The following is a 26,664-nucleotide window of genomic DNA, read 5'->3' on the forward strand; positions in this document are numbered from 1 at the left end:
TTTAATGAATAATAAATTTAATGAGTTTTGATTCAAATAAGTACTTAAGCCTCTTTTATAGAGTAATGTAGTAATGTATGAAATGTCAGCTGCACAATACTAAAAGGCAAGTTATAAATTAAAATATATAATAGGTAATAAATTAAATATTGATAGGTAGGTACCTACTAAAAAAAAAAAAAATTAAACCATGGCCTCACATGGATTACTCAAAATGTCATCTCAAATGTACAATATCTTGGTATTTTGATACATTTATACAGTAAAAATACAAATATTGAGATTTTTAGATATTATTAACGACTTATGTGTTATGTGTAATGTCTTGGAAGTTTGATGCTGGCGGCAAATATTCAGATTAACCGATAAACGTTAATTTATGTGCCGATATATAAATATATATATAATATAATAGGTATTAGGTAAGTTTAACCAATCAAAATGAACATTATGTAATAGCCACAATAGTTATCAACATAACTATTGTGGCTGTAAACCAAATAACTTTATCCTCCGTACAAATTATAATGAAACTTGTAAAGATATTCAACTAAATCCAAGTTAGGTATTATACGAAATCACTATAAAGGTAAACTTTATTTTGTTAATTTATTATTGCATAATATAATTTAGGTAGATATTCAATTATTGGTGTTGGTGTACCTAGTATCTATGTAAGTATTGCAATATTATGTCACAGTGTATAATATAGTTTTAAAATTTAATCATAAAAACACTCGTATTCGAAACGTGAAAATATCATTAGGAATGTATCAATGAAAACCGTATTATAATAAAATGGTGATTTAATCATTGGCACATTTTTTTAAATAACAGTAGATAGGTATGTATATTATAAGTGACTTATGCAATATAGGTACGTTTTAATCGGGATTTTATTTTTGTTTTCTGATGTAATTATTTTTTAATTAATAGTAATTGGTAGGAAAAACATATACATATTCAATGTTATAATTTATTAATATATTATTACCAGTGAGACAGTGAGTAGTGTATATAATATTATATTATACACGCTCTACTTGTCTGGAATAATAGTAAATACATTGTATTCAACAATCGATTTATATTTTATGATAATCTGACTGCAGCCGTAGATGTTGAATAGTAAATTTGAAATAATTATTATACACACTAGTTGTTCAATATTTTTAAATTATAAAATTTAATAATTAATTAATAATATAAATTTTAAAGAGTACCTACCAAAAACAATATTTTATTAATTGTATATGAATTATACAATTATTGTCTTCTATTTATGAACATATATATGGCTATAACCTATAGATATTATAACGTGTTAATGTGTTATTTTCATAAGTAAATTAATTAAATAAAAAAAACATTTAACTTTATCATTAATTTTAACTAAAAAACTCAAGAGGATTATATTCGTGTTTAAAATAACCATTCAAAACAAAAAGAAGTACGAAATTAATAAAATTTATCATATTTTACGTATAGATAACTTATAAAAAAAGTTAATTGGAGATGAAAATAAGTTAATAATAGAATGCCATAAATATCAAATCATACATTTTTTTAAATAACATATTATGATTCATATTATCAATAAACTAAACATTTCTATAAAAGTTAAAGTTAAATTAGTACCTATCTAATTAAATATTTTTGACGTAATTTGTTAGCTCAAAATAGTCAAAATGTATTAGGTACCTAATAAGAAAATTAGGTAGGTACCTATGCGTTTTATGTACGAGGTATACGATACAAGATATTTAATACATAGTGTTATTAAAAACTTATATAATTGTTTGTTCATGTATTATAAAAATACATATATTTATTATTATTATTGTTTTTAGAAAATTAATTTACAACGTTTAACAAGGTAATGTGAAAATTAATTAAATTAATTAATCTTTTAGTAATTTTCTCCAAATATTTTTGTTTGCTACTGCATAAACAAATTTAAAAATGTATATCAATAAAAATACTATTTATTTTTTCTTCAGTACCTATGTATCTTTTCGATTTTTTATGTAAGTTTTATTTGAACTTAATATTTTATAAAAATTACTATTAACTATTACTAAAAAATCGACACTTGACTACTTGTCACTTGTAGTATTAAAATACCAAAGATCATTATTATAATTCACCATTTTTTTTCGCTTGGTTTACTACAAAACTGTAAGTCTTATATATTCATATATATATATATATATATGTATTGTTTAATAGCTACACTTTTATATAGACCATAGGTACAAGTGGTGCGACTAGAATCAATAATTTATCCAATTGTAAGAGGTTTACATCAATTTAAGCAATTTGGGTTGGTAAATCACATGTCATATCATTTTATAGACGGGATTCCTGTTCATATAATATTTTACTCAAAATATAAAAACAAATTTGGAATCAGTCAAATATAGATGTTGAGGGACTGATTACAATTTCGTCAATTCTTATTTGGCCAAATTAAATTTATATGGAGAATTCGTCAGGCACTCAATTGATAGATCGAGGAAATTGTTTATAATATCAATTCAAATTTTTGGACTCTAACAAAATTATTACTATGTAATAATATAGTTATATAGGTAATAGGTACTATAATATTATACTCGTATTCACATATTTTATTATTATTAGAACAACTATATTTTTAATTTATTAGTTATTACCTACTTTAATATAATATAATTTGAATATATGATAAATAAATTAATATAGTATACAATAATATAACATGAATGTATAATTTTTTTATCTTTATAGTGTTTACATATAGTGTAAAAAAAACTGGTGAAGTTATAATTATTATCTATTTCATGAGCTTATATAATAGAGTAGGTAGATCTATTGGGAAACTTTATAAGTTTGTTATACCAACCATCATGATGAATGTGTTATAGGTTAACTGTGTTGTTTAATATGGACTAACTATATTATTTGTGTATATAATATAGTTTATAGTTTATTTATACCCATTAAACTTACTAATTATTACTTTCAATAAGTAGGTATAACTATTCAAATAATGCGTAGAACTGGCCTATCCACTAGAAATATAGGGGCTATAAGGATCGATGAGTTATCTAGGACACAGTGAATGGCTGTGCCTGTGTTAAGTGTTTAATTATATTAATTTAAATATTTTAAAATTTTAAAATTTTTAATTGCCTGTAAAAATCTTAAAATAGACAATTTAAAATAAGCCTAAGATAAAACACAGAAAATGTCGTCCTTTATCATTTGTTGTAAATAAATGATTTTTAGTCAATGTAATGTACATGCACGAAATACAAAACTAATATTTTTACGGTCATATTTTATGAGTGTGAGTGTGTGACATCCTCTTAAATGAATTACACAATTAAAATAAAAAAATGCGATCGATTACAGTACATGAACGTTATAATGTTATAGATTGCGTTTGCGTTGTCAACTTCTACAGTTCCAATAGTTCGACCTATATAAATCATTTTTTTTTTAACAGAGATTATAGCAAAGCCATCACTCCTATCCCATGCACCTTGTATTCGCGCTTTTAAAGTACCTAGTTATTTTTGTACAAAAAATGTATTAATATACATAAATAAATTTGATTAAATGTTTTTAAATAATATCAGGTTACAAAAAAATAATAACGAACAACTTTTCAGAAGTTTTTTAAAGAAATAAAGTATCCTTAACTTTTTAATGGTCTACTTAATTTTTAACGAACTCTGTAAAAACATCAGAGTACCTATACACTTTGCTAGTTTTTTTATTTTCTCAGAGCTTGGAATCAAATGAGAAAAATAAAATACAATCAATAATGATATAACACTTACATAACTTTACAATTAAAAACCAAAAATAATTATTCAGGTATATCAGTCACTATTTAATACATTTTTTTTTCATATTGTTGTGATCCTAATTTTTGGTTAGAAATTTGAGATAATTATATTTTCAGTAGCTCGATTAATAATATTCAACATATTTTTGCTTTCTTAATAGATGCAGACTTTGGATGATATAGTTTCATAATATATTTACACTATACAGGATGTATTATATACGAAAAGTTGATGATTTAAAATTTTTAAATAGTTTTAAATATTTTTAATCTTTGTGATACAATTCTGAATATTATATGTAATTTGTGACATGAAGTGCAAACACTTTTGGTTTATTGTTAAATAATTTTTGATGAGACTTTTAAGCTTACAAACTTTTATAATGTAACTAAGAAGAATACAATATCAAAAATAAAACAAATGGTCTAATGGCTAAGTTAAAACTAGTAATAAACTTAGTTTTAATTAACTATATCAATATATAGCTTAAACTCTTCAAAGTTTAAACCGTAGACGGAATGAATGCTATGTATATAATTATTAAGTATGAAATTTTGGTAGAAGACCAATTCATATTTTGATAAGATTATCATTTTATAATAATAGTAATAATAATAAGCTGTACTATTATTTACAAATTATAATTACATTTTTAAGTTTAGGTTACGACCAAAGTAAATATTAATTTCAATTAATTAGTATCAGTATAATAAGCAGCCAGTAAAATAGGTCTAAAAATTAATACGGATAAAACAAAAATAATAGAATTACTAAGCGAGGAAGACAACATTGATACGGGATCCCTAGCTTTCGACAAGGTCAATGAATTTCGGTACCTAGGTACAGGATTGAGTAAAAACGATGACTGGAATAGGGAAATAGGCGTAAGGATAATAAAAGCAGAAAGAGCAGCTTACGCTCTGAATAAATTCTTAAAGTAAAAAGTATTCTCAAAAAAAAAACTAAAGCAAGGCTGTACATAGTAATAATAAGACCCACACTCACATATGGGTGCGAGGCATGGACTACCACAAGTAATACGGAAAGAAAACTCAGAACTTTTAAGAACAAAATATGGCGGGTAATATGTGGACTAGTGTATAATAATGAAAAAGAAACACGGAGGAGAAAGTATAACAAAGAGCTGCAAGAAGAAATGGAAATGGCATCAGTAGTAAGTTTCATCAGGGGACAAAGGATTCAATGGTTGGGCCACATGTGGCGGCGTAATGAGGACGATATAAACAGAGTAGTTATGAAGTGGAAGCCTATGAGAAAAAGACCTCGAGGACGACCAAGAAAAAGATGGTTAGATGTAGTGGAAGAGGACCTGTACAGAATGGAAGTGCAAGATTGGAGAGAACTAGCACAGGACAGAGACAAATGGAGGGATTTAGTGATGGCGGTAAAAACTCTTAAAGAGTATTAGGGCCAGATAAAGAAGAAGATGTATCAGTTTAATTTTAATTTTTAACTCACTGTTGAGTTTATTCATAAAAGATTTGTAATTTTTAAAAATTGTTAATATCTCTAGTGATAAATGATGATGTATAAAAAAAGAAAAACAATACGTCATACAATTTCAAATTTTCATACCAATCGAGCTTTTAGGTTTTTTCTCGGAATCTATTGCAGTTTGATATCGTTTGAAATACCTATAGAGTTCATTTAAATACAACCTGTAACGGTTATAATTTTTTATTTTTAATAATTACATTTATCATTTATTGTCAGCTATCTAATTGTTGATGTCTTATTATTGCTTTAAAGTAACTATTGAAATACTACATTTTTCATTTTATATAATTTATTATAAATCATTATCCTCGTCAATTCCATCAAACCTTTATTTAATATCCAGATAATTTTATTATACAACAATATTATTTCATTGAATCTATAGTTTATATTGTATTATTATTTATAATTTATAACATATACGCAATATTATAGTTATATACGCTTGAGTAAATATTCAAAGTTTAGTGTAGAGATGCTGGAAAATTATTTTATGTTTAGCAAGTTTTGATTGTAATGTAATAATAATTTGTTTCTTGGAACTATCCCATGCCATGTAATAGATATTAATTGTACTATAATTTGACTTGATATGTACTATGCACGTGTCACACGATTATGTTAAAAGTATTAGGCTAAACCTGTTTTAATAAGGATTTTTCAACTAGGGTAACTTATGAAGAATATTTTAGGTAGGTATGAGATGATCTCCATAAAACTAAAGGGGATATCTTAACTATTTATACATGAGATTATATAATTTTGTGGACTTTTTGTTTTATTCCCTTTCATCAATATATTTATTAATTTATAAATTTTATAAAATTATTATTAATTTAATTCTTGATATATACCTGGAAAAAAGAAAATTTTGCTTATTCGGTATAGGCCATTGTTAGTAAAGTAGAAACGGAATGGAAGAAATCAAACTATAAAATTAAAGATAACGAGGATGAAAAATGTTATTTAAAATAAAAAAAATCAAGGATGGTAAGTTATCAGAAAACATTAGGCAATATTATATTAATATTTTGTGATAATAATTTGCTGTATGGCAATTATTTTTTTGGTGATACGAAATATAGGTTAAAGCTCAATTTCTTTTAAAACCTTGTGATGAACAAGAAAAATAAAAATTCTAAGAATAATTGCTCACCAACAAAATGTGTAATATTAATACTGATTGTCCTGAAAAATATAGAGTAGTGATAATAGGTAATAATAAAAAGTATAAACTGCACACATCAATTAATTACTATATGTCTATATTATTGTATTACGCATATAAAAAATAAATAATATACTTTTTGAAAATAAGAACAATAACACAAATAATAATAATAACAATAATTAATGCGTAGAGCATTCAATGTGTACGACTAATGAGAACAATCAACAAATCACGATATAGTTAATAGTTATATTATATTATATATATAGGTATACGTGAAAAAATGTTTAGGATATAAAGAATCGTACTTGGATTGGACTCACTCTGTATAATAATATTGTTATATTATATTATTATTGTGTGCGTTTCCGGTCAAAAACTGTTTTCCGGCAAAATATTTTATCGTTTCCAACGTCATCGTCATGGTCAGCAGTCCCGACGGCGCGGCGGTGTCTGTAGTATATATTATTCAAGTGTTTACGGTGCCGGTTCAACTACAGCTATTGTTGCGACGGATCTCTTGTTGACGATAGTTGTACTCCTTCTTGCTGATTTCGTCCCGTTCGATCCGATCGTTTTCGCCGTCGTCCGGCCCTGACCGCATCGCATCGGAACCCTATTCGAACACGGGTCGTCAGGATATTCGTCATGGATCTGCAGGGGTTCGATTCTTGTACTGACGCCCAGACACCCGATGTCGCCGACCAGAAAATCTACGTAATTGCTCTCCATGGACCACTGGTAACCCTGGAAACCCGTAATTACCATCAACGGTATCCTGGACTTTCGACCACGCTGCACGGACCTACGATAGCATACACGTAATGAGTATAACAACGATATTATACGTATATACATTATTATTATTTAGCCTATACGGTAAGTTGATAGAGTGATCGATTTATCACGGCATTGTGAGTTGTGACATACTTTATAAATATCATATAGTTGTCGGTGATAATCTTTATAAACTATAAAATGATTTCATACATTACATATTATTGCTTTAATGTATAATTATTATTATAATATAAGGAATGTCTTATAACTTACAATGAAATTATTGATTTGTCTTATGAATTTAAATGATATTATATTTTTTAACTTTTTCTAAATAACATTTCATTCAATTTCTTAAAAAAAAAAGAATCATAGAGATATGAACAACACATCTCCTTTATATATGCACATGGTTAGGTTACGCACTCATATATATATAATATGAATTCGATTTTTAGATTCTAAAATGGTTAATAGCATTCTTAGACCAGTTATGTAATTATATGTATTGATTTTAGGTATTATGTGTGTAAAAATATTCTTCCATCAATCGAATTTTATTGATCACAGAGATTTAGCTGTCTATATCCATATAGGCACTGAAAAGCTGAATAAATAAATAGGTAAATCTAAATCGCTCTGCGTTGATACATCAGTGATGGGAATAGTAAAATATAAAAAATATATGGAGAAAATTTATTTTAAGAGTAAAGAGGGTAAGTCAGATGTCAACAACTTTATTCATTATTAATGCGCGCTGTGTGTTGATGGATACGCAGAATGTACAGTAACTTCACTGATAACCATGGTAAACGACTGAATCATATTTAAAAGAGAAGTTCACATTTTGACTTTGTGAGTTATCATCAAAAAGTTCTCTTGGCTCTGGTCTGATTACGAGGAAACCATTATAATGATTTTTGTCATTGAAAATGGTATCCATTATATTATTTAAAAGGAATGATATTATAATATTATGCAATAGTTAATTTTCTGTGTTAGTGACTAGTGTCCACTATATTGCATTAATTATACTATATCTACCTAATACCTACATTCTATTTTTTTGATCACTTCTTAAAAGCATCTATTAACGTTATAAATATTAATACGGATTCGTTAAATGTACCAACACAAAATAATTACATTTTATTGTTTTAATTGTATAAGAAAAATGGAGCTTTATGTAAAGATTCTTAATGAAAGTACTAATTTTGAAAAAAAAAAAAGTTAAGTCCACAAAAACAGTTTTTTCTTTAGTACTCATCCGCTGTAATATTATTCTCTGCTCGGCCGAAGCATTATTTTGTCTCCCCGAGTGAATATACATTTTGGATTTTTCATAATTAAGATTTAAGGGTAACGATTTATGTACAGCAAAGATAAGACATGACAAGACAAAATTTATAAATATTAAATGTTTGTTTTAATGTTTTTAGAATTTTAACAGAATAAAAACATTGTATAATTTGTAATAAGAATTTCAAACTGAGTTTAAGGCTTAAATATGTCTCTGCGATTAAACCTAATTGTAAAGTATTTTTGATTAAACATTTTTATTTTAAAACACTAAAATTAAATTGAAATAAATATAATTATTAACAGAAAATGTATACAAATATATATTACTGCTCGTATAAATGAATAAATTAAGATATTATAATATTATTATTTATAGATATTTAAATTTCAATATTTAAGAATCAAAAAAAGTATAACATGTAAAAAAAATGTCAAATTATAAAATATAGAGTAAAATTTAAATAATGTTATATGTTATATTTATATTTAAGGCATATATATAATTATTAAAGTAATTAATTAAAATTTGTTTGAATTTTTTTGTATAAACTAAAAATTCTATTAATAAGAAAATAGAGTATTTGTACTTTATAGGTTAAAATTTCCATTAGACCAATTGTATATTTAAACTTAATTAATTTGAATTTATGTGCTATAAAGAACAATGGGCATAAAGTAATGTCAAAACATTTGACACTCAATACTTACTATTATCTACTCAATATTTGTCGATGCAAAGTTATTATTTTCCCACTTTTCATTACAATAGCAGACTGATAGCAGGACTCAATAGTCAATATCGACCTATCAAAATTAAAGATGAATTAAAACGGCTAACTACCTAGTGTAAGTTGTATTAATAAATGCTATATACGTTTTAAAAAGCACAGGATCATTAAAAAAATGTAATATTTAATATTAATAATTACTATTACTATGTTAAATAGTATATGGTTTAGATTTCATTGGAATTATTACTATACATGATTGATTATGAAGATAAAAAATAACATGGTCAAGTTGAAAACTAATACAGATCACTATAGACACTACAGAGTAGTACAGTACAATGTCATAGCTTGAACAACATATTTATGATATATATAAGGTAGATAAATATAATGCATCAACGTTCATATTATCTCATTGCATTTTTCTTGTTTACTTATATTTTTATTATAAATTTTTCAACTTTGTTTTCAAAATTGATACAATAACTGAAATAACATGACATTAATTTCATTGTATTCGAAATTTCCCTTTAATGTTTTTAATAGTTAAATATTATTATTCAATTAATTATTATTAATGAAAATTGATTAACATTTACCTAGAAGGTGCATTTAAAAATGTCATTTTATTTTAAAACTTAAATATAATATTATTACTAGTGTAGAATTTAATGAAACCAAATAAATAATAAAATGCTATAAATAATAGATACCAAGTAATAATATGAGTTTGAAACGAATTATACAGTACTTTTTTTAAAGACATATTTTTCATTGCATAATTTATATATTAGATAATACATTATTGGATTTTTATCTTTCGTAATAAATTAATATTCTTACGTTTTGTTGGGAGTAATAAGTGTATCTGACAGCCGTCTATTTCAACAGTTTGTAGAAAATATTATTTAAAGCTTAACGTTATTAATATTATTGAAAATAATATATTTTGTTTACATAATACAAATTCCTTTAGTAGCAACGTACAGTAGCGTCTTGTTTTATGTATCATATATTTATAATTATTTATCAAAACTTAAGATATTATTTTTTTCTTTGTGATTTTACTTCTACTTTTTACAGATTTAAAAAATAAATAAAAATATTTATTACGATATTTCTTCAATAAGTGGATGTGTTTATGAAATTATTTAAAATTATTGGATTTGATTAACAAATATAATAATTATTTTTCGTCTGGCATTCGTATAACAAATTGTGTGTAACAACTAACGAGTTGTTATTATTATTAAAATAAATTCACTGCAATGTCAGTGTACCTAATTATTATCATAAATAAATGAAATAATTCATCTTAGACATCGATAATTTTTATTTTAGTTGTGTTATGATAACGATTTAGCGTCTATTTTTTTGGCAGTACGATTATATCGCTCAAGTGCTTAACTGTAAGTGGAAAAAGTTTAATATCATAGAATAAAAAAGTTTAAATACGCGAAATAGCGATCTAATGTTGTAAAACCTATTTTTTTTTATATTTCGAGCAGAAGAATTAATTTTATAACAATGGTTAGGTATACACTTTGTTTTACATTTTTTTTATAAATATAAATTTGTTTACATGTTATTGTCATTATAAAACAATTAAAATGAAATAAAATAAAAAAAATAAATTAAAATGATTAAAAATGTATTATTGATACTTAATTAATATATTTTATTTTATTTTCACAAATATTTTATTATTATATGTTAAATTGTAAAATGACTAATGTAATAGTAAAAATAAAAATTTTCGTTTGGTATAAGGTCTTTGAACTTCAACCACTGGCGCTTCTTAATGGGACTCAGGATTTGGCAATTGTCCCCTGAAGGTGGGGGACCTCTCTAAACACGAGCACATCATTGATATTATAGGTATACTATTATGCATAATATAGACTATGTAGTTGATATTTAAAATGTTTTATAAAAATACGGGTCATATTAAATGTTTGCGTAAGTATAATATATCGTTGTATCTATATGTCAAGTAAAACATATTTTACTGTATAATAGATAACAATAGTAATGCAATATAGCATATGTATAAGTATTTAATCATAATAATCCTACATTATTAGAATCATACTGTATTATTAGATTGTTTTATGTGAATATACTATAATATATATTTATAAAAAATATATTGATATGCAAATATATATTAATATTAATAGTTATTGTCAAAGAAAAAAAACAAATCATCCGCTTTACGCTTATATACACGATTAACAATAATATCATATAGTAATAATAATCATTACATAGCTACTGCGGTGGCAGCATAGGGCTAAAACAGTAAAATGTTAAACCTTTGAGCACAGTTGTACACTGTAGAACACGTCGTTACACACGCCATAACATACTATATATATATATATATATATATATATATATATACATAGGTACTAACTATAAAACAGCACATTATATAGCCACGCACTGCAGTGGATAAAGCTGGGTTTACACGGGATGTGAGCCACATGTCGGGTTTATACAAACGAGGCGGCAGCGGTTCATGAATTAGTCGTCGTTGTTGTATTATCAAACGGTGTTTGACATTTCAGTCGTGAAACAGTTGTATGGACCAGCTATATACGATATGTATATAATAATACATGTTTCACGATAACGATCCATGCATAAACATACACACGCAATAATACGCACGTGGCCGTATTTGAAATTAGTTTTTATTTTTCATCCTCAAAGTAGTCAAAGTTTATTTTACGAACACGGCAATATTTAATAATATTTACATTGAAATAGCAGTTTATTATTTCAGACATTGTTGTTATTAATAATATTATTATTCTTTGAACAAATTATTCCGTGGTTATTATTTTTAAAACCCAAAACGGAATGAAAAAGATATGACATAGGGAAAAGCACGTGTAAACACAATAATACTTTGTCAGTAGAAAGTTTTTAAGACTAAATGCGTATAAAACAAGAGTTTAATCATGAACCTCGTCGTTTCAAAACCCTATTTTTCCATTGCGTTATGATTACAATTTAATATATTTTATGTAAGTAGTTATGTAAAAGGGTGGCGAACTAAAAATTTTTTAGAAGCAAAGAAAATTATAGGTATTAAGAAAGTAAGAACCACCTATAATAATAGACGCAAAAGATGGGGGGGGGTCATTATAAATTTATATAATTAATGCATTATAATATAATTTAACTAATAATATTTCAGATCTACTTTTTAAGTATCATACTACATTTACAATTAGAGGACCCACCGACTACCACCCACCCCCTATTTAAACAGTAATTTCAGAGGTAATCGTCCCCGAAACTGTCAATTTTCGGAATTCAAAAATAAATCCTTCAGCGCGAAATCTTACATATGAGTTTTTTCAAAAAAGTGGTATTTAGTGGCCTTGGGTATTGAGTATTTGGATTTTCGTAATTTTATTGACATAAAAATAAAGTTCGACGGTCCCTTGTGCACGCTAACACATTTTTGGACGCTTCCCGTACGATATACACATCTAAAAAGACGTAAAACTAATTTTTTACGGCAAATCAGTTAAAAAGTGACGAGCAACAGGTGGCTGTGGGCCATATGAGAAATACAAATGTGTTCTATATGAATATATCATTTCAGCAATTTACTTAATCGTGAAAGTGAAGTTTCGAAATTCAAAAACTACTCCTTCACGCGAATAATTCATATAATGTAGTTTTTCTAAACAATTCTATCTCTTTTAAATTATAGGACTATAGCAGTGATCAGTAAGCATTTGTATTTATATTGCCTATTATATTACTTTGAATCTTGATTATACTGTCATTATCTATAAATACGGTTCATACATTTCATTTATAATGAATAATATCATAAATTTAAATCAATTTTTTAATTATACAAATAAAGCAGTAAGCATAAAAAAACATAAAAAACAATTTATGTTAGTTGATAGCATGCAGTTATTTTAAAATCAATAATTTATTGTTTGAAATTAAGAGTTCTTAAATAATAAACAGAATGAATAAAGTGAGATTGTGTTTTTCCTAATTTTTAATAATTAAATTATTATTATTATTAATTATAAATTTTAAGAAGTCAATAAGATAGTGATAAACTGATAACTATATTTTTAAATTTTGAACGTGTTCATAATCTTACAACTATTAAGTAATTTCAACTACAATAAAGATTAAAACAATATACTGTTTATTAAATATTTTTCGATAGTAATTGTTGTTGTAGTAGGTTTATTAATTATCATATTTTAGTTGTACCGGTACAACATAAAATCGAGGCAGGCCACAATACGGTACAGGAAAAAATAGGTCCACCAATGCAAGCCCTGCGATACCCCAAATGGCACCCATACTATATACAATATTATACAATGAATATAGGTATAGTTGTTATGGTATGGAAAGATTACGTTAATGTATATAGAGTCGGTTATTCAGTATCGTTTACACGTCGTTGGCCGGAGCTAAAGTGATCAACGATTTATTACATGTACGTTGTGGTATAGTATATGTATGGTATATAGGTACAACGACTCATTATCGGATATAATGACTCTCGATGAAGATAGCCACGGGAAAATAGAACTTACGGAGAAGAACGTATCGTTAGAATGAATGAGTATAAAGTGCGTAAATGACCTGTCTGTTATTTCCACGCTTAAAAAACTATATTACCTAACATTTGGGTCAGGCATCGGATTTTAAGCGGGAAAAAAATGCATCCGATATCAAATATACCAAACGTCGGGTTTCGTTTAATATCGGGCTTTCTTGATAAAAAGGTTTTTATTTCTCTCTCTCTCTCTCTCTCTCTCTCTCGCTCACTCTATATCTCACTCTATATTCTCAAAAATATAAAACCGGAGATGGTAAAATGTGTTTTTTGAATATCAAACCGGATAAGCTCAGTACGTTACCTTTGCGTGTGTATCTATATTATTGCGCGAGTGCGTGCGTGCGTAGGAGCTGTTGGTAAAAAAACGATAACGCTTTTGTTGCTTCTCGTAAAATCGACGCGGCCTATATTTGATTCACCCACGCATCATATTGTTATATAAACCTACGGATAACACGTGTACCGGTCCGACTAGTAATAATCGTTGACGAATTGGGCGGTGGATTGGTGGGTGGGTGGGTGGACGAGCGTGATATGATGGCACTACTTTACTGACGCCAAACTCATCACAATGATTATAGCTCTTGAACAACCAGGTCAATAAATCGGTACAATAATCGTCTGAATGTGTACATAACGAGTGAAAAAAACATTTGCTACATTAAAATAACGTACTGCAGCGAAAAGGGTTAATATTTTTGATTTAATTTACCTAAAGTTTTCGTGCCGAAACAGCTTGTTGACGTCCCAGCTGAGAATTTCGCCGGTGTCGCCGTCGGTCCGGAAGTAGATGACGGACCCGCGGTCGGTTCCCAGCACGATCATCTTGCACGGTTTTCGGCCCACGTTGACGGTTGGCAGATCGACCGTCGACTCGTCCACGACATGCACCGGGACGTATATCATGTCGCGCGACGACAGGTACGTGACGTAGAGCCGCCGGTAGCGGGCTGAGCCGCGGCCCGCGGCCATGTCCATCACGTCAGCCAGCACGGGTGCCATGTACATGACGTCCCGTTGGCCGCACGGGCCCACCGGTACGTGCACCTTGAACGAACTGTCGCAGGCCACGTTGTAGACGATCACGTTGCCAAGGCCGGCGTCAGACACGTACACGAATTGGCCCGCGGTCGAGCTGTGATCGACAACGATCGATTGCAAGCAGCTGGCCTCCGTGGTCGCCCGCGATAAGTCGATCGCCCGCACTATCTGCGGAAGTTATTATTATTATTCAAATTATTTTCAAGTACAATTATTTGTTCGGATAAAAAAAAAGTATTCGAGTGATTGCGATGGAAATGTATTCTGCTATTACCATTTCATTCGAATAATATCATATTATATATAGATATATAAATATATGATAATTATACAACATGTTTGTTTGAATAGTTATTTTGATAAACATTTGTGTAACTCAGCAGTTTGCAGACGGCGAAATTCGTATAGATAAGCTGCACAATGAATACACAGGGACTTGGCACGCTTCTGGTGATGAAATGCTGGATTCAGGTTATCGGGTGTTCTGCAAACTTCGGGATAAAACATTTGAACAAATGCTTTGGTGCTTTCATTTACCCTTATTATGCGGGTTAGAGTGGTTAGGGTGTAATTTAGGAAGGAATCTATAGTTCAGGATAATTCTTAATTTGAAATCCAAGTTAGTAGGTACCAATTTTTCTTTGATTATAGAATATTTCATTCCATAAAATATTACTGTTGGACAGTACAAACAAATGAATAAATACAACAAACTATGGACCATAATGCATAAATGTTAAAATGTGTTGATAGATAGCGAGAAATATTTAGTAATTAATACCAATTGATTGTGATTTGTAGGCTAATTTCTGTCATTAGTTATTAATGTTGTTATTAGACGAAAAACTATTACAAGATCGAACTAACCGCAAAATTATATAATATCTACAAATATAATTTGTAAAATAAAAATATACTAAGCTTTCGGCTTAACCAGTATGATTTATTCAGGTTTTAGTTAATTCAGCTATTGTGAAAATAAAACTATTTGGATTGTTTGAGTTTCGGGTGTTGGAGTTTTTTAATGGCTTTTAGAGGTACAATGCATTCTGGTTTATTTAGGTGTAAGCCCTGCGAGTAAGTGTATATTTTTTGTTATTTAATGTTCATTTATTTGAAGAGAATAAATAGTCCAAGAAAAGCATTGATAGCATAAATAAAATAATACACAATATATAGTTAGATGATTAATAAATTACAGTCAAGGTAAATGGTAATATAAACTAAAAACAAAACGAATGTAGTTGATAAAAATGGATGATAGTGCAATATAGGTACATCATTCTGTCAATAAATTTGTTGCATTCGTTATTTGTAGTAAACGAATTGGATTATAATAATTATATCTTATTACAATTACAGACGTGTTCATGGAGAAGGAAAACACATAATGTGTTTCACAATAAATTACACATAAATTGAACGTTGTTTGACAAATTATCTTGAAATTACATTTATTTTTTTGTAAAAGGTGTTTATAATAATAGTTTAATTAACGATTTGTACAATATTATACGGTCAATATCAATATAATAAACCGATTTATAATAAATCATTTATTATAATATCATATAATATGCAATATTTATTGCATTTCTGAACAACTCAGGCCACTCGATTTCTTATTTTTTTTTCAAGTTGGAAACATAAACGAATTTTTAATATTGACCTCATTCTGATTTATAATATTAATATTTATTGAATTCCTGAACATATCGTTTCTTCTTTTTTATTCATAACGTTAGAAACATAAAAGAATTTTTAATATTAGTTCCGCTTTCGGATAAATCCTAAACATCGCATTTCAAAATAGTTTTTTAAATACGCACTAATTTGTTATTGTTTATATTTTAAATATTCAATGTCAACTCAAAATGTCCTGCATGTCACCAATATTATAGTATAATGCTTAGCGTACACGTTTATACGTATTATTATAAATTAGTTTTAACAGAATTTTGCTCAAAATATGTTTGTGACACTTGCATCGATAATAAAACCGTGACGATTAATTAGTTAATTGTTTTATTTGATAAAAGTCTGATGCTGCAACCGTTAAGGGAATGAAAAGTTTTTGTTTGGTTATCGGTAATTAAAATAGGAAATCAACTTGAACGTCAAATCCGTTTAAAAAGAGCGAATAAACGTTTATATTTTTCAAAAATTAATTAAATTTGAAAACGACTGAACGAGCTTGGTTAATGTGTACATATATATCCCCTATGTTAGAACGTATGATTTTTTTTATAATTATTCATTTTATGATAAGAAAATCGTTAAATTAATTTATTTCATGATGGTGAAACAGTTCAATAGACCCATTCAAAATATAATATCGGTTGTTGGTATAAATTATTATTGAATAGGACTTTTTCAACCAAATTATATTTTAATTTTTTATAATATTATAGTTTTAGGATATTCTATTTTATTTGATAATAATAAAAAAAAATTAATTTAAATTTCCATTGTCTGCATAATGTTTGTTCAGAAATATTTTATCGATTATTAAGACGTGTTTACATAAATTCTTATTTATTTTATTTGTAACATAGTTTAACGTGTTATTGGAAATTCAAAGAACAAGGAATTCTGATTTTGATTTTTTTAAACACATTTTCACACGTTCACGGATTTTACATTTAGTTATTTATTTTTAGATACATAACGAAGAGATTTTCAGAAATCGTTTATATTTAGTTAAATGTGTTTACTATTTTTTTTTTATTAAAATGTGTTGTTTAAAGTATTTGTGTGCTCATTTTGACGGAGACGTTTAACTTTCTTTGCTTTACTTAATACTTAGTACTAATAAAACCATCAATTAAACATTATTTTTGTTTAAATCTATTTTTAATAATAATATTATAATAATAAGTGTATCTACTAGTTATTACCACGATACGTCTATAAAATTCGATACATGCACACGTGTATAAAGTATTATCTAAGCTCGATGCCGTGCAAGTGTTTAGTGTAGTGTAATAGAAAATAAACATACTAATTTGTTTTTTTGTATTTTATAAAATAAAATTAATCGTACAGATTAACTATTTGTAAAATACTTATAGTTATGCGTACGCTGTTAATACATTTTAAATTATTTTTTAGAACTTATATTTTACTGTAAAAAAAATGTAATGATAAAAAAAAATTGAACTCAAATTTAATTTCTCAAAGTTTAATTCGGGTAACAATAGTTGTGTTTAAAGTACATACGAAGAAATCGGAATCGAGTAAAATTACATATTAAATCAATTTCGATCATAGGAGATTGAATAATAATAATATACAGACATGTTCTTTTTAAACTGCATTATTGAGAATAAATTTTATAGTCTACCGCTGTAATTGTAATATCATAATTCCTAATAAAAATAGCAACCAATAAGTTGTTTTACATTTTGTTCCCGCACGACTGGAGCATCGAAAACCGAAATCAAAGCAATAATCTTTTATGCCTTTTGGTAATTACTTTGAATAATGTTTGATTCCATAATATCATTTTTATACCCGCGCGTGATCCTATCAAGTCGTTTCAGTCAGGTGTAATCAGTTATAATAATTAATTGTATAGTTATGGTGTCTCGTTAAACAGGCAGTAGAGGCTAGTGGTGATCAAATTTATTTTACAACAGATAGGCCAAAACCAATCATCTACACCCTCCCACCGACTAAAGTGTCAACATACTTATTTAAAAAATAATATTTCAATCTTAAATGCATAATATACTCGTATCTACGATATTATAAATAATTGGCCATCGTTTCGGGGTGACCACTCCACACCCACCAAACGTTATCGAAAGAGACAGGGTGACTGCTCCACGCGTTATTAGGGGCGGGACACTCATATTTCATTACGGTATTGCCGTGTATACGGTGGACGGCGTACTAACTTCATCGGTGTCCGTGTCGAATGCGAACACCATCGGCGGCCGGACGACGACGGTCGCGCCGCCCTCGAGCAAGTTCACCTTGCCGACGTCCAGCGCCCACAGCACGCCGCCGTCGTCCAGGTGCACGTCCACCACGTTGACCACGGTCCAGTTACCGGTACCGGTGCCGGACTGGGCGACATTCCGGTGAGCGGCCGCGCACGGGTACGGTGACACGGGCGGCTCTATGGTGCTCACGCACGGGTCGTACTCGACGGCGCCGAGCGTGAACGGCACGCCTCGCCTGAGCCTTGGCATGGCCAGGTAGATGACGCCGTCGTGTCTCATCGCCATACGGGCGGGCGCCACGTTACGGGCCACGTACTCGCCCGACTCGGTGGCCCGCGACCGATCGCCTGGCCTCGACCACTCGAGGTGCGCCCCGCTCACGATGTACGTCAACCGGGCCACTGGCAGTCCGATCCCGTTGACCGGCAATAACGACGGCAGCGATATCGTCATCACCACTGCTGCGGTCACCACCAGTAATATCTACATCATAGACACATATACGTGACATAATCGTGTATAATGACGATGATGATTTTTATCAATATATGTGTATGCCAATCAGTGGTTGGATTAAGCGATTTGCCGCCTACAAGCAGGAAATTTGCTGCCGTCTCAAATTATAATATATTAACATAATATTACCCCACTGTCTGTACTTCTAAATTGTAAAAATCCAAGTCTTAAACACCTCATATACGATCCGTTTAGCTATCCATCTTATCAAAACGGAACTGAAGAATTCAAATACGCGCCCTATGTAAGCTTGCAAATCTCGTGATTCACAATAATCCATTTGTGAAGTTATCACACTTGATTTTTCTAGCAAGAGCGACTGACTTGTTAAAAATGAACGTGCGTGACTCATTTTATTCTTTATTTGTCAATGTATGCGAAATCGATGATATGTTCCGATGACTTGAGAAACGCAATACAATTGAATTACTATGTACAAGCTTGCGCGGAGTGTTTATGTGCATTCTTCAGTTTCACTTTATTTAACTTTACTGCAGGTATAATGGGGGAGGAGGACTAATAAACAGATCACGTATAGGAGTATTTTGAAACAAGGTATATCATAATAACTATTTAATTTTTAAAAACAATTTTATTTAACAACGAGGTGTATTAGTAAAACGTCGTTGGTCTATAAATAATTATTTTTTGATTTTTTTTGTTATGTTCGGACATAGGTAGATAATACATTTTGTGACCAGTCGACTCGTATAGTAAATCTTATAATATACTGTAATGTACCTATATGATATTCGTGAGCAATGCGCTTTTATATAATATTCATTTTATACTTACACTCGTTTCGATTTGCATGATGACGTGGAAAAAATGATCATTTATCCTTCAAGAAATCTTACTTCTCCCCCGCACGATGTGACGTATAATTGTCTGCATTTTATGGTATCCATTCATAAAAGTTGAGGCAAAAATAATAAAATAGTAACAATAATAACACATTTTTGTTTACATTTAATTTGTTTGTTGCTATACTATTGGTATAGTATATATTAGGCATGATAATAATATTATATTATAGGTTTATTAGCTATTGATTGGACGTGTGATTTATAAATGTTATAATATGTATGGTAGGTACCTACTTGTTTTTTATCTGTCCGCTACCGAGCCACGCGTATAAAAAAATTATCGTTCAAAGTCTGAATTAGAAATTTATGATTGATATTTCTCTTTATCTCGTGATATTGTATACGTGTAGGTTGTAGGTCTAGTAAGTTGAATACGTGATACATATAATACAGAAAAAGGATAAATACCAAGCAGCATTTGTTTTAAGGTATTAAACTAGGTATAAAAGTTTAATTTTGAGATAGGCAATGTTCAGTAATTTTAAATATTTAAAAAATTTATCATCGTATTAGTTAATAACATATTGTTAATTTATGGTAGTTTTTTATCGTCAAACCTTTGGAACGATAATATTGTACACAACTAATATCATTTTAATGAATATACATATGTTACAATGATGTGTATAAACCTAGAGTGACGCATTTAATAATTGTGTTTGTGCAATTGTGCTCGTTATCAATTTAAATAAATAAGCCGATTAGATTAAAAAACGAATATTTATATTTAATATTTTTTGATAAATTTTATGTAACCCGAGTAGTGTCGATTACAGATTTAAAAATGATTTACTGCTTGGCGTTTATACATTAGTTGAAATTGTAAATCTCACTATCGTAATAATTGTCAGCTTTTGTATACGTTGTATTGGAAATTGTGTTTGCTAAATCGATATATTAACACTTTTTAATTATAAATATTCTACAGACTGATTTTTTTTAACAGTAAAAACGAATTATAGGTACTGAATTTTATAATTTTGATATTTTTTAAAATTATTTATGACTTAATTTTTCATTTTATAATTTACAGAATTAGAAAATTTTCTGAAAATTTCAACAAAAATTAATTAGTAAATAAGTATATTTTAATTGTATTGAAGTGACAGCAATGATGCAGTGGTATCCTGAACAATTTTGACCTAAATTATAATGATTATTCCCATGACTAGTGCGCCGGACCATAATGTTTTGCAATAATTTAATAATAAAATTGTCCGACATTTATCCGACCTATGCAAAACATTACCAAAAAAAAAAAAATATTATCTTTAGGTTCATGTTAAAATAATTGTGTATGGGTACGATGGGGGAAGAGAAGGAGAGGAGAAGAAGTTAGAAAGCGTGTCTACCTGCAATGCATTGTCAGGTTAATACCTTTAAATGGTAGGGAGACACTATTGCTTATCTGTTTTTCACATTTTTTTCTCAAAAAGTTCTTTTTCTCAATATCATTTTCGAAAAAGTTATTTATTTTTTTTCGAAATCATATCTCCCAATACAAAACAGATTTTTATCAGAAATATTTTTATGGTAAATATTGAAATTGGAGAAATTAAATTGGAAATATTAAATTTGGGAAAAGTAAAATTGGGAAAAATTGTTTGGGAAAAACTGATAGAGAAAAACGGATTGGGAAAACTGTACTACAAACCTTTAGATACCTGTAATGATTGTGTTACTTATATATTTATTGTTATAAAAATGAAAAAAGTCTAGAGTAAGAGAGCAGCTGAATTGAGTGAAAACAACTGGGGAATTCCACTATATGACAAAAGATATTTTATACCTAAACAAATGACACGTTTGTGGGCGAAATTTAGTGAACCGTTGTCAAGTTGTGCGACGCAGTCTACAGAGCCCAACGATTATCAATTTTATGATCGGCTTATCGTTCAGACGTAACAAATGAGTAGTGACTACACAATATTATTAATAACGATAATTGATCATTATTTGTATATAATATAACCCATCTTTCTGCTGTCGTCTAAATCGGTATTTATTAATAATAATTACCTCTTAACCATGTTCAGATGAAACTTAATTATTTGAGTTTAAATCAATAACATAATTAAAAACAACACAAAACAATATCAATTTAAGTGCCTAGTTAACAACTTAATGCGCTGTACACGAGTATTATAACTGCTAACTACAGTATTTAACTAAAATTAACTGTAAAATACTTTTAACTTACATTTAATATGTTCAGAATTTCTGTATCATCGAAATATTATTCATACATTTATAAATAAATGTTATAAGTTTGGCAACATTTGTTTGCAATCGAGTCGTTTTTGGGGGTCATATTCTTTTATAGCAGTAACCGTGTCCATCCGCAATCATAGTTTTACAAAGGTCATCACGATAAGAACCGTCCATAATCGTGTATCGTGAATTGGCTCCCAAATTCAGTTAGTTAATATTTTTACCTATTGAATTGTCTCCTTTAATATTTATTTCATAAATACATTGATTATAACAATTGTAATTAAGTAAGTTACACAAATAGAAAAATAAATTATTTTTAAATTAAACAAATTTAAACTAGTAAATTGGTAACAACGTTCATGTGTTTGAACATTTAAACTAGTACAATTATAATTTATAGTGCAACAATAACAACATAAGTGGTTGAATTATATAGGTACCTTAAAAGCAACGGCGAGCACAGAAATCTGAAGATTTGTTCGTGGCTCTCAATTTTCATGTATCTATCATCGTGTATAACTATCCCAGACGCATACAATCGTTTATTTCTACGATAATTATTGTGAGATATAAAAGTATTGGTATATGGTATTATATTTAGTCTTTCGCTAAACGATTTGAAATAAAATTATTAAACCAAATTGCTATATCACAACTTGCAAGACGCAAACCTTAGTGTACAGTGAATAATAATAATAATAATAATAAATCAATAATAATATTTCATACAGTAATGTGGGACGTTGTCATGTGTCATCAACCCCAAAGGATTGCGAGCTGATTTGCTGACATACCTACTTATATAAGCCAAATTTATCGCTTATTATTGTTTTATTTTATATCGATTCGAGACGAAAGTCATCGTTTTGGCCGTAACCCTTATGTTCTTGGAGGATACAACGCCCTCGTGTTAGTGCTACCTTTATGGAAACCAGGTTAGATCTTTATAATTTCAATATTTCATTTTTAGTCATAATATGTATTATAAAATATGATTAGATGATAGGTATTAGAATAGAATACATTTAACGGGTTAGGGCGTACACCGGTTCATATAATATCGATTCTATCGAGCCTTATTTTATTTATACATATTTAATGTTTAAATTATAAACTTTAAAAGTGTCAGTAGTTGCTAGTTGGTTTGTTTAGTTCATTGTATAACGTATCAACATATACGTTGTAATTTTAATTGAATATATATTTTTAAATAAATTATGCTGATAATAATCAACTTAAGATTTTTTTGTTGAATGTATCAATATAGGTCATTTAAATCAATAAATTATAGATATTATTAATTCGGAATATTATACATAAATAAATTTAGCATTATGATTTGTGTTATGAATTAATAATTTAAGTACGAAATTCAGAAAAATAAAAGTCATTTAAATCATTTAAAACTGCGAAATCTAGAGATAATAGTATGGATTGTAAGTTGTAACCAATGTGGTAAATTTATAATTTTTTTCAAAACAAGATGTTTCGGTGAAAATAGTAAATATTCCAATTTTTAAATTGTTTTAAATAATATGCTAAATAAATAAAACTGGTAACGTGTTTGATAAATTAGTAGGTTTAATCACTTAATGTATGTTATTGTAGTTACTAATCCAAGCTTATAACAATAATATAATAATAATTTTTTACTACCATATAAACGAGAATAATGAATTAGTTATGAAAATAATCCGCTCCCAATAATCGTAGTCAATGGGTAAAGTATATAGCGACTAAAAATGACTGCAAATTTGTTATTTCTGAATTTATAATGTTTTTAAATAATTTAAAATTTTTTAATATTTACAAAAAAAGTATACTGAAAACAAATCATTATAAATTTACTTTTAATTAATGTTGGTTATTTTAAATTGTTTGTAAAATTGTTATTTTTTGGAGATGTGGTTGAGTAAATTAAAAAAAGTTGTATCTTAGTTTTAGAGCCTTTGTGGTAAATGTTAAAATGAATTGATTTGTTTGAACATTTTTTATGGTTTTTTTTTTTTTAAAAAGAAATGGGTTTAGTTTGAATCCTAATACTTTAATATTATAATATTATAATTCACGATGCAGTGAAATTAGTTTACGAAACAATTTTTTATCATAATATTTTTCCAAAATACACGCTTTGGAAGTTGGAATTAAGCCAAAAGTCAGAATCAGTGTTTTGATAATTTCAAAACGTTTTAATCGCGATACCCAAATGCTAAAAATATTCATTACTCATAATTCATCCATATCAACCATATTTTTTTTTATCATAACATAATATAATATGATATATTATAATAACCTATATTTAAATGTTTTTTTTTTGGTATATCTATTTAAATAAAATGCGATTCATTGCCTTAATAAAAGTAATATATTATGTATAATATTATAGGTAATTAATTCAGAATCATTGAAAACTTTTATAGAGGTTTAAAGGGTAATATATCAAGAAGTTTTTCAGTGATGTGGGGGATGGGTTTTTGTCTAAAACGTGTAATAATTTTATTAATGTAGCACTAATTAATTACTACGATTCGATTATATTTATCCGATGGAAATGGTATAATGTTAAGCAATATTTCTAAAGTTTTTCCAAAAATCTTTTCTAGAAGATCCATGTTTCGTTTGATTATGTATATCATATATTGTGATTGATGGGTCGTTGTGGTGACCGATCAGTCAGAATTTCAAACCAAATTGTAAATGTACGTCCTTCCTTATGACTTTTCCTTCATCTTCTTAAGTGATATATTGATTATATAATTTTGTTTTATGTTATTGTATAATGACATTTACTGTAAGAAAAAAAGTTAACCGATACAAATTATTCACCGAACTAAAAATGTAACCACTTATCTTGTCATTTTTCTCGTTTTATTCGTAACAATTTGTTGTCATGAAAATAAAATAAATCTCCTTGTTTGTGTAATATATAATATGATTGACGAGTTAAAGATTTTGTAAACAACATACTTTCGTATGCTACGTTTTTTTTTTTTTTGGAACAGTGGTTGAAAATTTAATTTTGAATGAAAAACGGCCATATCCCTATAATAATATAAAGGAAAGTTTTTGTAGTATATATGCCATACTATAGCTTTGGTTAAACTCAGACAGTGATAATTATTGATTAACAATAGTGTTGTGTCATAAAAAAAAAAAATATGTTTGTAAATGTATATAGTAATATATTGATTGAATTGAATAATTTTATTATAAAAGTATAAACAGTGTGAATTAACACAGATTAAATTGTCACTGGTACTGCTGGAATTAGCTGTGGGTTAATATGTATTATGGATATAGAAAGGGATTCAGAATACGAGATTTGACGTATATTCAAATGAATGTTGGAAAAAAGATAAAAATATTTTTACTAAAATACTCGTAAATCGACATAGAATGATTGATGCATGCATGGTACATATAATATATAATACACGCATATTGTATACACACCCACAAAAGGTTGTGTATTGTGAAATGAGCCTAATACGATATGACTCGAAGTCTTGAATATCAGAATATGAATGGATATTGTGATTGAATGTGGTTTAGATGAGTTAGATAATGATTGCTTGTATAGTGATCAATAATATGGGAGAAAATGTATTTCAAATTTATAGAGCGATTGATTGAAATGAAAAAACTGTGAGTAGATTTTACAATGATATAGTATTTTTTCTTAAAAATTCGTACGTTTTGAAGAATTTTAAATGATTTAAGAATTGCACATAATTATTCAATTTAGACTTAAATTGTAAAACTGATTTTTAATGATTTTTCTCTTCATTGGGTAGCTATGAAAATATAAAAAAAAAGAATCAATGAACAATGAAATAGTTGGTACAATCGGATGGTTAAATTGTTGTAAAAATGTATTAGGATGCACAGCCCTAAATCATAAACTATAAGTATTCATAGGTTAGGTTACCTTTATATTTTTTTGTTTTAGATATTAAAGAATTATCTATATTAATGAGATAATATTTTATGGTACAAACTATAAATAAAAACTGAATTTAAGTTATGAATACTTGTCTGTACAAAAATTAATCTTTTTATTTTGAAATAATATAAGTTGTAAAATATTACCCGACTATATTATAAGGTTAAAAGTTAAATCTATA

At 28.0% G+C, this 26,664-nt stretch overlaps 1 protein-coding gene across 1 annotated transcript; it reads right to left on the reverse strand.

The window, feature by feature from the left end:
• Positions 1 to 7,002: 7,002 nt before the first annotated feature.
• Positions 7,003 to 19,394, reverse strand: LOC113550419. The gene is made up of 3 exons (XM_026952228.1): positions 18,894 to 19,394; positions 14,666 to 15,162; positions 7,003 to 7,330 (listed from the first exon to the last, which is right to left on the reverse strand). Exons 1-3 carry the CDS (start codon positions 19,392 to 19,394, stop codon positions 7,003 to 7,005), a joined length of 1,326 nt encoding a protein of 441 aa, XP_026808029.1.
• Positions 19,395 to 26,664: the final 7,270 nt, after the last annotated feature.

Source organism: Rhopalosiphum maidis, chromosome 1, assembly GCF_003676215.2.
Source record: "Rhopalosiphum maidis isolate BTI-1 chromosome 1, ASM367621v3, whole genome shotgun sequence".
Taxonomy (NCBI): Eukaryota; Metazoa; Arthropoda; class Insecta; order Hemiptera; family Aphididae; genus Rhopalosiphum; species Rhopalosiphum maidis.

What these genes read in the sequence shown, in the direction of transcription:
- LOC113550419 (XM_026952228.1), bottom strand. Translation starts at nt 19,394, where the DNA reads ATGACGATATCGCTGCCGTCGTTATTGCCGGTCAACGGGATCGGACTG. An exon ending in TCGACACGGACACCGATGAA is followed by an intron (nt 15,163 to 18,893) that starts GTTAGTACGCCG and finishes TAACTTCCGCAG; the next exon opens with ATAGTGCGGGCGATCGACTT. An exon ending in TTTCGGCACGAAAACTTTAG is followed by an intron (nt 7,331 to 14,665) that starts GTAAATTAAATC and finishes ATGCTATCGTAG; the next exon opens with GTCCGTGCAGCGTGGTCGAA.